The sequence below is a fragment of the Marmota marmota genome, unplaced genomic scaffold (assembly GCF_001458135.2).
Source record: "Marmota marmota marmota unplaced genomic scaffold, marMar, whole genome shotgun sequence".
Classification (NCBI taxonomy): Eukaryota; Metazoa; Chordata; class Mammalia; order Rodentia; family Sciuridae; genus Marmota; species Marmota marmota.
In genome coordinates this window covers 29668764-29685002 of record NW_026000240.1, presented here as the reverse complement: position 1 = coordinate 29685002, position 16239 = coordinate 29668764, and the positions used below count along the sequence as shown (strand labels likewise).

General features: G+C 39.1%; 1 protein-coding gene across 5 annotated transcripts; it reads left to right on the top strand.

Annotated features, from left to right (window-relative positions):
* Nucleotides 1-11: 11 nt before the first annotated feature.
* Cdv3 (CDV3 homolog) lies at nucleotides 12-16239 on the top strand. 5 transcript variants are annotated; one of them, XM_048794318.1, is made up of 6 exons: nucleotides 12-114; nucleotides 517-593; nucleotides 9596-9738; nucleotides 12605-12764; nucleotides 13175-13177; nucleotides 13906-16239. In XM_048794318.1, the coding sequence occupies exons 2-6, from the start codon at nucleotides 583-585 to the stop codon at nucleotides 14054-14056; spliced, it is 468 nt and encodes a 155-aa protein (XP_048650275.1). In that variant the 5' UTR covers nucleotides 12-114; nucleotides 517-582; the 3' UTR covers nucleotides 14057-16239. The 5 variants fall into 5 exon arrangements, with proteins under 5 accessions (XP_048650275.1, XP_015342532.1, XP_015342533.1 ...); XM_015487046.2 differs by lacking the exon at nucleotides 12-114 and having other exon boundaries at nucleotides 441-593; XM_015487047.2 differs by lacking the exons at nucleotides 12-114; nucleotides 13175-13177 and having other exon boundaries at nucleotides 442-593.

The window sequence follows — 16239 nt, the reverse complement described above, 5'->3', positions numbered from 1 at the left end:
CCCCAGGTGCCGCGCCGCGTCGCCCTGACCCCGGCGGCGGCACTCTCCTGGGGCACTTGGTTTGGGACTGCAGTGCCCAGCACGGCAGCATTTATCGAGTGACGTCTGCTCCGAGTAATTTGGTGTCTGACTTCAGCCCAGTAGTTGTGGCTGAATTTTGTCTTTTAACGTGTTAAGTCGTATTTGTAGCAGCTCTGTTGGCATGAATTGGTCCCTAAGCTGGTTAAAAAAAAAAAAAAGCCACGGCAACATTGAGTTAAAATTTAGTTGTGGAATTACTATTGATTTTTTTTTTTTCTCCCTGCTCGGCTTTCCCTGGTTACTCTAACAGTTCCTGCAGAACCCTGCAGCAGTTAGTATGTTAGGCGACTAGGCATATCACAGAATCTAGCAAGGGCTTGGGCCATAAAATGAGTCCATAATTACTTGGGGTTCCAGCGCTTTTCAGGGTCTGATATTTGCTTAGTTGTATATTTCCAAAGAGCTTTAGTTGATCTGATGTTATTTCTTTCACAGGATGAAGATGAATGGAAAGAATTTGAGCAGAAAGAGGTTGATTACAGCGGACTCAGAGTTCAGGCAATGCAGATAAGGTACGGTGTGATTACAAATGGGTTTAGATAACCTTATTTAGGATAGGAATTGGACACAGGTTTGGTTTTTCTTTAGCCCCAAAGCCACATCATAGTAGCCTTGTGCTTTAGGTGTGCTGATTAGAACTGTAATGTATTATGTCTGTTCTTCCTCTCTGAAGGCAGTCCTTTCTATATGTTCATCAAATTAGTTGCCAGTTCTAAAATCCTGTGAGAGTTTGGTTACTTCAGTTCTGTTTAGGTCTTTTTTATTTGAGGCAACCAGAATGAATTTTGTCCTTTCAAAATTCCAACTTTTAATATTAGTGATTGAACTTCGTTTTTCTTTCTGTTTCAAAAATAATGTCGGTGGTTTTTAGTTCCTCATAGTAAGCAAGTTGAAATATAGGATACTTAGAGAAAGTACAGATTTTGTATTCACACAGTGAATATATTGGCCTCAAGGACAAGAAATTGAACAAAGTGTACTTTTTTGGAGGGTGGGTACCAGGGGTGCTTAACCACTGAGCAATATCCCCAGTCCTTTCTTTGAAACAGGGTCTATGTTGCTTAGGGCCTTGCTGAGTTGCTGAGACATCTTTGAACTTGTGATCCTCCTGCCTCAGCTTTCAGAACTACAGGGGTTTGCCACCTGTCCAATAGGTGTGCTATTTTTAAAGTTCAAGAAAACAGTAATTTATAAAAATTGGATTGGTTGGTTGAAGGATTTGAAATTAATAACATTTTTATCAAGTTTGGTCTCTGGTAGTTAGTTTTGGATTTATACTAAATAAATGTCATGGGGTTGGGGTTGTGGCTCAGTGGTATAGCGCTTGCCTAGCATGTGTGAGGCACTGGGTTCTATCCTCAGCACCACACAAAAAATAAATAAAAGGTATTGTGTCCATTTAAAAAAAGTTAAAAAGATAAATAAATGCCATATTTTGAGGGATTTGTAAAGTAGGGGGAAAGGGTGAATATGTGGTTCTATAGCTTCTCTCCCACTTGGTTATGGGGATTGAACATAGGCGCTTTACCACTGAGGTATACCTTACCTTTATTTTTTTCCTTTTTTTGGAAACAGAGTTTCACTAAGTTGCTAAAGCTGATCTTGAACTGTGATCCTCCTGCCTCAGCTTCCCTTGATTAACTTTTTTTTTTAAAAGCTAGAGCTAAATTTTTTTTTGTTTGTTTTAATAGCTGCCACAGCCACACTTTAATTTCCTTGGGTGTTATTCCATCATTTTGTGAGATTAACCAAAGCAAAACCTGATTGATAGAAATTTTGAGGAAATATGTCTTTTCCACTCTTTGAGATTGTTGTGAGCAGTGATAAGCAGAAATGATTCGACTGGAGTTTTTATTCCCATTTTTTTCATGTTTTTGAAGAAGTATGATTTGGAAATTATCCCTGTTCCATTTTTCTTTCTCCTGGGGCTTGACCTTTAGAAATGGGGGAAAGGGTTGTGAGGTTCCTATCCTTTAAGGTTGTGGAACTGCCTGTCTCTGTGTGGCTCCTGTTCTATAGTAAAGTTATCTCTTCTTGGTCTGCTTTTCCTGACTGCAGGTTCTGAAAGACTTGTATGACGAGAAGGATAGCATTTGGTATGTTGACTTACCCTGCAGGAGTAGCACTCTGAAGGGCAAAGTTTCAGGTTCACGAAATATTAGAAACTGATTTTGTTAAAGTAAGGAGAATATTTAAACTGAACCGAAGTTTGTCACTGAATAGAAGTTCCAAATCTTCTATTTTGGCTACTGTGTGTGTGTGTGTGGTGGTGGTGTGCTGCTTCTAGATTAAACCCAGGACCTTGCACATGCTAGGACAATGCTCTACTACTGAGCTTCACCCCAACCCTACTTTTAACTTTTTCTTTTACGATAGAGCCTTGCTATGTTGCCTAGGCTGAACCCTTAACTCCTGGGTTCAAGTGATTCTCCTATGTCTACCTATTTGTCTGTGTGTGTGTATGTGTCTGTGTGTCTGTCTGTCTGTCTGTCTGTCTCTCTCTATCTCTCTGTCTCTCTCTCTCTCCCTCGTATCAGGGATTGATTTCAGGGCACTCAACCACTGAGCCATGTCTCCAGCCCTATTTTGTATTTTATTTAGAGACAGGGTCTCACTGAATTGCTTAATCCCTCACTTTTGCTGAGGCTAGCTTTGAACTTGGTATCCTCCTGTGTCAGCCTCCCAAGCTGCTGGGATTACAGGCATGTGCTACCATGGTCCAGCCTCTTGACTATTCTTCATGGTAAAATATTAAATATTTCTTAGGCATACATAGGTCTCAGCTAGTGTGAGTGTTTTGAGTTCTGTTTGACCTGAAGTAGACATTTTTATATTTTTGTTTTTGTTTTTCATTCTCCTTAGCATCTAATCATTGCCTAGTGTCCACATCTTCTGTTAATCTAACATTGAAAAATCACTCCTTTTTCAGGGTGTTGCTTTTGAGTCCTTAGAAACTGAAATTTGGGGTCTGTTTATTTCCATTCCCCTCATAAATCTTGCAATAAAGTGGAATATAATGGCTTCCAGAAAAAGTTTGAGGGTGAGAAATCATCTGAGGTTTAATGATAATGACTAAAATTTGTGCCTTATATACATATAGAGTATTCCTGTAAACTTTGTATTAAATATTCTTGATAGTTGGATTAGGGGTGTAGCTCAGCGGTGGAGTGCTTGCCTATTATGTGCGTGGCCCTGGGTTCAGTATAGTGGGGATTCTAATGAAAGAAACATTGGCTCATAGGTAAGTGGGAAGTAGGTTACTCACATAAAAAGGATGGAGATGATTATGAGGAAAAAAAGGAGTTTTTGGCCTGAGATTTAATACTTGTATGATCTTGGTCATTTTTTTGTTTTCGTTTTACAGTACTGAGTATTGAATCCAGGGGTACAAGCTACATCCCCAGTTCTTTTTTTTTTTTTTTTAATGTTTCACATTGAGACATGATCCCACTAAGTTGCTGAGGGTCTTGCTAAATTGCTGCTAAATTGCTAAGGTTGACCTTAAGTTTGGGATCCTCCTGCTTCAGCTGCCTCCTGCCTCAGCCTCCTGAGTACCTGTGGTTACAGGCATGTGCCACTGCACTCGTCTCATACTTTTTGGTGTTGGTCCTTATCTGCAAAGCTGAGACTGCTAGTACTATTAGGATTTCATTAACAGGACATTTATAAAATAACCTGACACTAGTAGATTAGTATGCTTTCCTTTATTTAAGATAAGTGTATATTTTAAAGGAAAATTTTCAGTATCAGCAAACAGGTTTACCTACCAGCTTAAGATTTAAGTACCAAGAATATTTAACATATCAAAATTAGTCCTATTTAAGGTCAAGTCATTTAGACAAGTTCTTGGGAGAGAAGCCATTGGATGGTTATGAAAGTGACCTCATTGAGATAGAATGATTGGTTAATTGTAGACTTCTAAAAATAGATTTGGGGGATAAAGAAAGATCTCATTAATTCTCGAGGTTACAAAAATATTGCCCATTTGTCAATTGTCAATACAGAGTTGAGTCCTGGAGTCTCCAGTGGTTCTCTAGGAACCTTCTTGAGAAATCAGCATTTTTAAACCTATTGGTTAAAATGGTCAAGTTGTACTTTGAAGAGAAGAAATGGTTCCTGAATCCATGTTCGAGTCATTGTAGCAAATATGTGACTGTTGTGTGCCAGGCATGCAAAGTGTTAGGTTTGTTTGGGGGTTATAAAAATGTACTCTAATAGACACAGGTAGGTAATTTCAAAGAGATATGCCACCAAGTAAAATTTTAGAAAAGCGGTTGGGGCTGTAGCTTATGGTGTGACATTTGCTTAGCATGCATGAGCCCCTGAGTTCAATCACCAGTATTAAAAAATAAAATAAAGCTTCAAAGAGATGTGAGATGTGCAAGGTGCTGTGGGGCATAGAGGAGAGACACTTTGTGTACCAGGAAGGAGTCAGGCAAAAAATCTTTGGATGAAGTACAGTGATATTTCAAGGCTCAAGGCCAGGAATCAATCATGAGACATTTTTAACCTCCCCATTTTACTGTATAACAGTGAAGACAAGCCTATGGAGATGCCCAGCTTTCCAGCAGCTTGGTCAGGTCTTTGTTACAGCTGCTTCCCCCTAGTGTTTGGGAATGGGACGTGGATTGAATTGTATGTTGTCTCCTGTGAATTGGAGGTAAAATGTTCTGTCCTTTCTTTAAAAGTATACTGATCATCCATACTAAGGAAATAGAATTTCTCAAATCTCAAAGAAAATTTCTGTGTTGTAACTTACGAGATGTGAAAAGGATGAAATGCATCAAGAGGCAAGGTGAAAGAATGGGCTCTGGAGTCCTTTTGAGGTCTGCTGCTTTGTAGCCCAGGAGAAGGTACTTACTGAGTGTCAGCTTCTGGGTTTGGCCACTGTCTGGGTGTCACTGTGAAGCTGGTAGAATTCTGCCTGCACAGGATCTGGTCAATAGTGTTTCTTTTCTAGCATGGTTATTCCCCTTAGCTCACCAACTGACATGTATTTTTTTTTTTTTTTTTTTTTTAATATTTATTTTTTAGTATTTGGCAGACACAACATCTTTGTCTGTATGTGGTGCTGAGTATCGAACCCGGGCCGCACGTATGCCAGGCGAGCGCGCTACCGCTTGAGCCACATCCCCAGCCCCCTGACATGTATTTAACAGGATCATGAAGTTGAATTTACACTGCAGTGTTTAAAAACAAAACGTGGCTAATGAGAAACTATCTTGATTTGGGTCAAAAACTGCATTTTAGTCTAATTATTTTCTGTGGAAATAAATGCATCTTGTACCTTGTTCTGACTTTGGCATTTGGAGAGTTGACTGACACTTTCTGAAATATGCAAATAGGAAAATGTAATAGGCTATGTAAATTACTTCTACTTTGCCTTTAGTACAATGGCATTTAGAACAGTTTTTTAGACTTCTGGGCATTAGTTTCTTCATCTGACAGATAGAGGATCCTTTTGGTGAGGAGGGATTGGTTATTAAACCAAGGGGTGTTTTACCACTGAGTGACATCTCTAGTCCTTTTGTTTTGTTGGGTTTTTGTGTGTGTGTGTGTGTTTTACTGGGGATTGAACTCAAGGATACTCTACTTACTGAGCCACATCCCCAGCCCTATTTTGTATTTTTATTTAGAGATAGGGTCTCACAGAGTTGCTTGTGCCTTGAGGCTGGCTTTGAACTCAGGATTCTCCTCTATCAGCCTACCCAGCCGCTGGGATTATAGGCGTGCACCACCATGCCTGGTTAGTCCTGTATTTTTATTTTGATAGAGATTCTTACTAACATCCTGAGGCTGTTTCAAACTTGTGATCCTCCTGCCTCAGCCTCCCCAGTTGCTGGTAAGCATGTGCTACATGCTAGCTCAAAATAAAGGTTCTTGATTAGACTATTTCCAGTTTTATTAAAGATAGACTTACCCAGTAATTAAACAGATCGTACTTTTTATTTACTAATAGTTTGTAACCTAGATGTGTTTTTAAATTTATGATTATTTTATTCATTTCTTTGCTTCTGAGGGCAAGGAGGTGGTAGAAAGGATAGCACTGAGTAAACAACTTTTACTTGAAATGCTATTCATCTGTCAAACAAATTTTTTCTTTAACATTTTAGTTAGAAAAATAATATTCTTGTTTTTAGACCATTTGAGAAAATATAAAAGCATAGAGAAATGTATAAGAATTATTCATGGGGCTGGGGTTGTGGCTCAAGTGGTAGAGTGCTTGCCTAGCACCTGTGAGGCACTGGGTTTGATCCTCAGCACCACATAAAAATAAAATAAAGATATTGTATCTACCTAAAACTAAAAAATAAATGTTAAAAAAAAAGAATTATTCATAATCTCTTCTCAAAGACAATCATTGTTAAAAGTTTTTGCTTTTCAGTTGAAGGTTTATTGCAAACTAATAATTTTAATAATAGTTACCAAATATTAAAGGGGAAGCATAATTTAGAATAACATGTATACATACATTTGAATAATGGCAATTTAGTGCCTTGGTAAGTTAACTGCTGTTTCAAGATTTAAATGAGCAGCTGAAAGCTGTGACAGCTCAGGTATAGAAAAGTTGTCATGAACATTTGTGGATTCTTCACCAGTCTCTGATTTGGTTGTTAGGACGTTATTATTATTAGTTGTTTATAGCTAGATGAATAGCAACTATACTTTTACCCTTTAAATGAAGCAAATGAAATTACTTGGAGTAGCCTCAAAAGTGATTTTAAAAAATCCTTTGGGGATAATTTTGATGTTTGGATGCCACTAGTTAGACTCCTGGATAAATCATTACCTTCTTGTCCTAAAAGTATGCGTGTTCAGCTGTGCATGATGGCACATGCCTATACTTGGCTACTTAGGAGGCTGAGGCAGCAGTATCACAAGTTTGAGGCCAGGCTGGGCAACTTAGCAAGATACTGTCTCAAAATTAGGCTCAAAATGTTTTTTATTTATGTTAGGTATATAGATGATGATTTAGTAAATTACTGGTTTATATGACATGAAGATTACTCCCACAGAAGTTTAGGCCTAACATCATTTTAAGTGGCTGCATATGATTCCATTGTGCGTTAATAAACAAGAGAAAACTGAAGAGTGGCTTGGCTATATCCATCGTCTTCCTCAGAAACAGTCTTAAGTAAATGTAGGCTTGAAGATAGAGCTGTTTCTCTCTACCCTTCTTAATTGCCAGCCTTGGCTTCTAAATACTGGCGTCACCTCTGGTTGATAGGTACTTCACTTGATGCTCCCGCTATCTTTGAAGTTTTATTCAAAGTGTCTTTAAAGGGGCCTGTTAAGCTGGTCAAGAAATTTGTTTTACAGCCAGATGTATCTCATTTTAATAGAAGTAGAGGGAATGTATTCTAAATATCCTTAGGTAGAAGCCAGGAATGATTGTCATGTTCTCAAATTCACACAGAGGGTCCGGGTGGAGGTCACCTCTACCATGTTATGGCCATAATAATTGTGGATTAGATATTAGATACCAGAAGGAGAAAATGTCTAAGGAATAGATAGCCTCAGGGAACAGCTGAAGTTTTTCATGGGAGGGGAGAAAGATAGGATGGCAAATGAGACTGAGGAGCTGAGGACCTGAGGACCTGAGAAGGACCACCAATGTCATGATCAGGAAAGTCTAGTACTCTGCCAGGTATATTATTCACAAGGTCAGAATTGCAGTAGGAATATTGTTCTGTTTTGTTTCTGAGACAGGAGGTGACTAAGTTGCTCAGGCTGACCACGAATTCAGGATCCTCCTGCCTTGGCCTCCCAATTAGCTAAGATTACAGGCATGCATTGCCTCCCCTGGCCTGCAAAAGGAAGTTTGAACAATTACTGTACCGAGTATTGTTGCTGTCTAGCCACTGTAGGGAGACAAGATATGTGTACTTGATAATTTAGAACATTCAACTTTACATAAAATAATTCAGCAAAAGGAAAGATAAGGGTACCTTGAAAAAATGGTAGATTCTGATTCAGGTCAGTTCAAGAATAAAGTAATAAAAATTGACATTAAAAAAACATTGTAGGGCTGGGCTGAGGCTCATGGGTAGAGGGCTCGCCTAGCACGTGCGAGGCCCTGGGTTTGATCCTCAGCTCCACGTAAAAATAAATAAAGGTATTGTGTCCATCTACAACTAAAAAATATTTTAAAACAACAACAACAAAAGACATTGTAATCAGGAGCCCTGACACAGGTGCCTTTTATTCCAACATTCAGGGGGCTGAGGCAGGAGGGGGAGGATCCTTTGAGTCCAGGAGTTTATGGCCGTCCTGGGCAACACATTGAGACCCAGTCACCAAAAATGAACATTATAGACAGTCTTAAGATGATTAGATAACACTGAGGATATCTTTATAATATAACTGAAGAACCAAAGATGTCGTTTTTATATTTTCCTTTTATAACAGTGACAGATACATGTTTGATGTTAGGGGACTAATTCTATTGGATTCTTTGTGTCAGACTTTGAGGCTGGTACTAAGGAGATACTTTAACTCTGATATGAACCATGGACGTCATCTTGCTTTCCTCTGTGGGAATGAAAATTTTCATTTTGAGAGCATTTTTGTAATGTGGTAAAGAATTAGCAAATAAGCCGGGCATGTGGTCCCTGCCTGTAATCCCAGGGGCTTGGGAGGCGGAGGCAGGAGGATCACAAGTTCAGAGCCAGCCTCAGTAACTTAATAAAATCCTGTCTCAACATTTAAAAAAATAGAAGGACTGGGGATGTGGCTCAGTGGTTAAGTGCTCCTGGGTTCAGTCCCTGGTACCAAGATAAATAATAAGCAAAATCACATTTTCCAAAATCCTTTATTTGCTTACTAAAAGTACACTTGGTATAAATGCTAATTTTGTATACTTTGGTCCCAGAAAAATCTTAATTGTGCATTCAGCCCTTCAGGTCACCCTTTTCTCTGCATTTCAGGTTATGTCAGCTTCTCTTCCTCTTGTCAGTTGAGGTTCTGCACTAGAGGCTGAACACCTACAAATAATCATGCTGTTGTCACATAGCCTACCAGTGTATTAGATTTTTTTGAATTTTCTTTTTGATGTCCTGAGGATTGGATCCAGGGCCTTGTGCTTGCTAAGCAAGAGCTTTACCACTGAGCTCCATCCCAACCCTTTAGTTGATTGATTAATTAATTAAGGTAATGGGATTTAACTTGGGTTTGTTTGTTTGTTTAAAATACCACTGAGCTGTACCCCCATTCCTTAAATTTTTCATTTTGAGGTGGTGTCTTGCCGTGTTGTCGGGATAGTCTTGAACTTCAACTTTGTAAGGAATGAAATCCTTTTTTCACATGAAGTCAAGTAGTAGTATTTATCTATAAAACAGATAAAAATCTTGTATTCTCTTTACATGCCTTTCTTTAAACATTGAGCATTTCTTTTAAGCATTGAGGCCTCAAAGAAGTTAAGTGACATAGATAAGCATTGTTACAACTAAGGATTTGGACTGATATTTTTCTTGGTAGTTCTTTAATTGAATTCACTTGTCTGCTTTTCCAATAGTGAAAAAGAAGAAGATGACAATGAAAAGAGAGAAGATCCAGGTGATAACTGGGAAGAAGGAGGAGGTGGTGGAGGTATAGAAAAATCTTCAGGTCCCTGGAATAAAACAGCTCCGGTACAAGCGCCTCCTACTCCAGTAGTTGGTAATCTTCCTGTTTCTGTTTTAGGAGATGTCTTATTTGTGTATAATTTTACATGTGGTCTCTGCTCAACTAAATATATGTGAGATAGGGTTAACAGCAGTGGTGTTTCTTTCTGTTCCTGGCAGAGGGGATTTGTATATGTGTCTTAAAGATTTTTAAATCCTTAACAGAAGAATTTGGAAATCAAGAGACATTTCTGTGGACTGCTAAATTTTATTTATTTTGCTTATTTTTGTATTTTCACAATGAACTTAGAGCCTTGTACATGCTTAGCAGATGCTCTGCAGTGAGCTGCACACCTAACCCTATCATCATTTTTTTATGTGGATTACTGAAGTAGCACTTCTTGTCTGCTTGCTTCTTCCTGCAATCCTCCCACGCCCATGTACACACAGACTCCCAGCACAGCATCCAGTTCCTTTTAAAATACATCAGAGCATATCACTATGATTCATAGTAGAAGCTAAAAGTTATGAGTGACTTACAAGGCCTTGTGCGTCTGCCTTCTCTTCTTTTTTAAAACTTGATCCTCATTGATGCTGTTCTATAGATGCACTGAACACATTGCTACTGCACACCCTTTGTGCTGTGTGTTCAGTCTGGAATTTTCTTTCCTTTGTGTCAGGAATCTGCAAGCTTTTTCTGTAAAGGGCCAGACAGTAGTAAATAACATGGGGTGGAGGGCCATGCAGGCTCTGATGTGATTTCTTGGCTCTGCTGTTGGAGCTATATTTTTGTGGAACTTTACAGAATCACTTGGGTTGGCTTTGCTGGTTTGCCAATGCTGGCTTTTTGTGTGTGTTTTGCACTTGTCTCAAGTCTTAGCTTAATTTTCATCATACCACCCTCCCCCATTCTTATTTAAAATCATAGTTCTTCCCGCCACTACCACCTTACCCATCCTCTACTCCCTTACTAATCCTTCCTTGCTATAATTTTTGGTACAGTACCTATCTCTTCATAGTTGTTTCCTTCCTTTAGAAAACTATGTTCAATAGAATTTTTGCAGTGATAGAATAGCACTGTGTGGTGCAGTGATTATTTGTTACATGTGGCTTGTTGAGTACTTAAAGTGTGGCTGATGTGACTTAAATAGTCACATGTGGCTAATGGTTAAAATAATAAGGTTTGTGATTTTTTTTTTTTTTTTGATGATGCTGGGTATTGAACCCAGGGCCTTGTGCATGTGAGGCAGTCGTTCTACCAACTGAACTATATCCCCAGGCCCTTATTCTGTTAATGTTTGTATCTGAGTGCAGCTTAGGTACTCAGAAATAATGTATGTATGAGCTTTCACCCACAGAGTCAAAAGACTGTACAAAACAATAATCCTATTATAGTAGTACTCAAATGGCAACCTGGCATGGTGGCATGCATCACATCTGTAATCCCAGTGGGGGAGGCTGAGGCAGGAAATTTTCAAAAGATATTCAAAGCTAGCCTCAGCAACCTAAGTGAGGCCCTAAGCAATTTAGTGAGACCCTGTCTCAATTAAAAAAAACTAGGGAAATGTTTCAGTGGTTAAGTGCCCCTCGGTTCAGTCCCCAGTATGCTCCCCCCACCAAAAAAAAAAAAAAAAAATTTCTATGTTAAATGGCTATATTATTTTTAAGCTAGAGAATGATAATAGACCTTTATTTGAAATTAAGGGTCAAGGTTTGTAGTGCCAGGGATCTAACCCAGGGTCTTGTACATAGTAGGTCAATGCTCTGCCACTAAACTACACTGCCAGCACAAAATTAAAATTTTAAAAGGTGGCAAACATGAAGATCCACTCTATATACATATTGAGGATGGAGTAGGGGATATAGGGAAAACCTGTGTCCCTATAATGTTAGCCATAGTGGAAAATTTGGGGCTACTCAGCTGCTTATTTTTTTCCTGTTTTCTAAGAGGGGAAAAAAGGCAAGAACCTTAAAAGTCATTGTGGAAGAGGATTAAATAAATAAGGATATCTAGTTCATTATTTTTAAGATTTTTAACAAACTTTGCAAGCATTTTAAGTCTTTTACACCTGGCATCTTGTTTAGCCTGTCATCCAGGTAAGGAAGTGACCTTTCATTTTTACTAATAGGAAACTGAGGACTACAATAGTCATTCTGAAAGGTAATCCCAGGACCAGCAAATTCTTTCTCATATTCCATAAAGAGGCTTATAACTTGTTTATATATAAAGAATTAAAATTGTACATGGAGGCTGTCTTTCCTCCAGAGATGGCCTGAGTTCTCCCTTGAGTTTATATCTACTTTTCCCACATAAGCCTGTTTATGCGTTTGGGAGAAAAAAAAAATGTACAGGAAAAGTTAAAACAGTACCCCATGTATACCTGTAATCCCAGTTTACTCAGGAGACTGAGGCAGGAGAACTGCAAATTCAAGGACAAACCTGAGCAATTTAGGGAGACCCTATCAAAACCAAAAGGACTGGGTTAAGTTCCCAGTTGGGAAAGAAAGAAAGAAAACTACCCTAAAAAGATAACCATTCTTTTTACTTTAAAACATTTCCTCAGGCTGGGTGCAGTGGCATGCACTGCACCTGTATTCCTAGCGGCTTGGGAGGCTCAGGCAGGAGGATTGCATGTTTGAATTTAGTCTCAGCAACTTAGCAAGATCCTATCTCAAAATTTTTAAAAATAAAAGGACTGGGGATGTTGCTCAGTGGTTAAGGGCCCCTGGGTTTAATCCCTGGTACCAAAAAAAAAAAAAAAAATTTTTTTTTCCAGATAACTTTTGTTGTCTACTCCAGAGACCTTTTCCGTATCAGGGATTGCTTTTTTCCATGACTGTTAAATGGTTGAGCATGCAGGAATAGATTATTAAAACACTATCCATTTAAATGATTTCTCTAAGCTCTTACAAAATATTAGTTACAGAAACCCCAGAACCAGCAATGACTAGTGGTGTGTATAGGCCTCCTGGGGCCAGGCTAACCACAACAAGGAAAACACCACAAGGACCACCAGAAATATACAGCGACACACAGTTCCCATCCCTGCAGTCCACTGCCAAGCATGTAGAAAGCCGAAAGTAAGTACTGTAATTATTGCATTTCACGTGGGATCTCGGGCTCTTGTCAGGGAGTGGGGTGTAGGGGAAATGAAAACCCGCTTGAGGGAGACTATTCCCTGTTGGTAAGGCCCAGGCTGCCACTGACAAGCAGCTGAGAACCAGCTGGGACTAGAGGCCCAGGAGGGAGGGCAAGGGGGAAGAGCATGGAAGACACTTTGCTGTCACAGATTCTCCGATGCTTGGTATGTTTTGTGGCGGTGACAAGTCTCATTTAAAATCTTTTATAAATACATTATTACTGGCTTATGTTCCTTATAATATGGAAACTAGAAATGTAAGAGCAGTATTTCATTGTATTTCCCAGTAAATGTGAATAGATGAAAGATGTTGACATTTATAAATCTAATATTAAAATAATCTTATTTCAGCAGGTACTTAAAATGAATGCTACCTGGAGTTAATGACCACATATGGCACATCTACATCTTATTTAGGGACATGAATTTTAAAAAATAAATAAAATGGGAAGAAATGTAAATGACATCAGATGGAAATTTTTTTGGGTGGCTTTTAAAGTAAATCCCAGCCTTTCGCCTCTTTGAGAGCACAGCTGGCTTGAATTTAAACCTCCACTTGGACTTTGCTCCTCTGCTCTCCTACAGAATGCGTAAGGGACTCTGGGAGGGGAGTGACTCACCACACTCAGCTTTCTTTGCCTGATCTAGTCCGACCCCTCACAAACAAAAGTGGGGAGAAATCATTGAATGATGAGAACTTTACTTGAATGAGAAAATTGTTACCCTTACCTTATGCATAAAGAAAGAGATGTAATTGTCTACTAATTGCTAAATCTAGAAGTGAGTCCTAGGAGGAATCTCATTGCACAGCTTCTTTCCAGCTGTCTTCAAATGGTCCCCAAACAGGTTTGCAGTTAATGCTATTCAGTAGATGGGACCATAGAGCTTCAGTACAGTATTACCTTTTCTGTTCAATTGAAGCCTTAAAATGGTTTGATAAGAATTTTATATACCAGTTCTCCTTTTCTGTCCCTCCCCAAGATATTTAGGGGTGGCCTTTCCCCCCACCCCACCCCCAAGGAAGAATATTTTCAAAAAACCCTAGTGAAGAATATTTACTGATTACATTTCTTTTCCCTTAGGGATAAAGAAATGGAGAAGAACTTTGAAGTAGTAAGACACAAAAATAGAGGTAGGGATGAGGTTTCAAAAAACCAGGCCCTTAAACTTCAGCTAGACAACCAGTATGCTGTGCTTGAAAATCAGAAAAGCAGCCACACACAGTACAATTGAGGAATGGTCTTTGCTAACCCTTCTGAGGTAACTAGACCACTGCTTATCACCATGAACCTTTCATCCGATCTCTGTTGGACCTACAGCAGCTGATGCAGACCCCTCGGTTTAAGTGACTGGCTCTGTTGCACTCTGGAAGTTTAAAGTGTCACAACTGCTCTTTATGTATACTGGATTTAGGAGAGCTTCCATTGTTATATAAATGTGTGGACTAGATTCAGCAGTGTTATTTCATAATTGCTCTGCAAATACAAAAAACCAAAACCTGCAGCAGTGGTCATTTCAAAAATCTTTTTATGTTCAGATACTGAGCCTTCGTAAGGGTTGACTACCTCAGATTTGCTGCACTCATTGTGGACTTCATGTGGATCACAACTTCTGGATAAGAAGGTTACAGCTATTAAGGTGTCGATATGAACCTTGAAACCAGCTCTACTGGATTCCTATCAGAAATCCTGCAGAAAGTCAGCCATCTGGGTTCTGATCTGCTGTAAAAGATGAAGATTTAAGTGACCTTAATTAACCTGTCCTGTCCCCCACCCTAAGGAATACTCTGTAGTAGGCTGTGGCTATATTATACTTCCTGGAACATGCCGCTCAAAAGAACTGTGTTCAGATCATCTATGTAGGGCAGTGAATTATAATTTAAGTTTTTAGTTATAGTCTGAGGTAAACTACAAATTGAATTCAACCAAACTTGGGTCTACCAAGTGGGAAAAGGGGTGGGGGAGGGAATAATCTCGTTTCTCTTAGTCATTTTTTATTTGGATAGTGCTTTTTCTGTGTTCCACATTAAGGCCTTTTTTGCTTTGACTTGGAATAAGTTCTTTGACAGCATATTGCTTGGTTAGGTAAGTAACCTGAAATATGCATTAGAATTGTGAAATGTCTCCTGAATTTGCCAATCCCTGGAGTGGAACCAAATAGCTTTTGACATAAGGGGCAGCAAATGCTGGACACTCTACTTCAGGTGCTGCTAAAGCCTCCAATCAGGTCTAAATTTACAGTACACTGCTGTGGAGACAGCGGTTTCTACTCAAACTAAGGGATTCAAGCAATGTGAGCAAAACCACCCACAATCCATTTAAGTGTCCTGGATCTTGTATGGGTGTTGATAAGAGTTCCTTACATACCTGTGTCCAAATTTTTAAGGTATTAAAACATTCTAAAGATACAGTGATTGTCCCCACTAGCTCTGTTACCAGCCTTTTAGAGTGTCTCTAATAGTGTTCATTTAGAAAGGCAGGGCAAAAGACAGTGATATAGCCCTGCTGTTTTTAATAATTACAGCTTAAGCTATCCACTAGTACTTAGTCCTTAAAAGGGACTTGTGGAAGTGCCCCAGGATTACTGAGACATTTCTTTCTACCTAATGAGACAGTCTAGCAAATTTCCTAGTTTTATATCTGATTCAGTAGAAATATTTGTAGTGGTGTGTGACCACTTGATGCAGAGCCTGGGTTTCTTTGTAATAAATCCATTCACCAAAGGCAGGAGTTGTGGGCTTGCTGCTGGCAGGTGTGAAGTACATGAGTGAAGGCAGCTGTCCTGGTGTGGGGCCATTCTCTGTAGGAGTTTGGTCTTGGTGAATATGTTGGTGCAGGAATTGGACTTTTAGGAGGGCTATAGTATCTCCTGACAGGACCTGCCTACCACTTCTGGGCAATAATGTTGGTATTTGAGGTGGCAGGTAGGACAGCCTGCCTTCTGATTTATTTGGATGAGTAGCTGAGCCAGTTGCGGGGAGGTAGGATGATTAAAGGAGACTTTTAAAATTCTTGGTTATACTGAAGACATGATTTGGGAGCCAAAAACCTTAACAAGTAATCTCTTGGACCCTGAGCCACATATTTTCCTTAAAGTATGCGTTTTTCCCACAAACTTTTGTTGGGTTATATTGTTGAGGAATGAACTGAGATGAATATGAGGTGGTTTTATTTAATGGCATACTGTACTGGAAATTTTGAAGACCTGCAGCAGACTTAAATTCCAACTCTTGTTATAATTTTATAAGAGATTGTGAAATTCTCAAAATGCATATGAATCAAGTTTTAATATACTGTATGATGGGTTGACGAGGCTGTCCATTATACCATTTCCTTCTTTGGATTCTCAGGCATGGTTTGGCAGTGCGAGAACTCTGTAACATTAACAAATTCAATAAAAAGTAAATATATGGATCA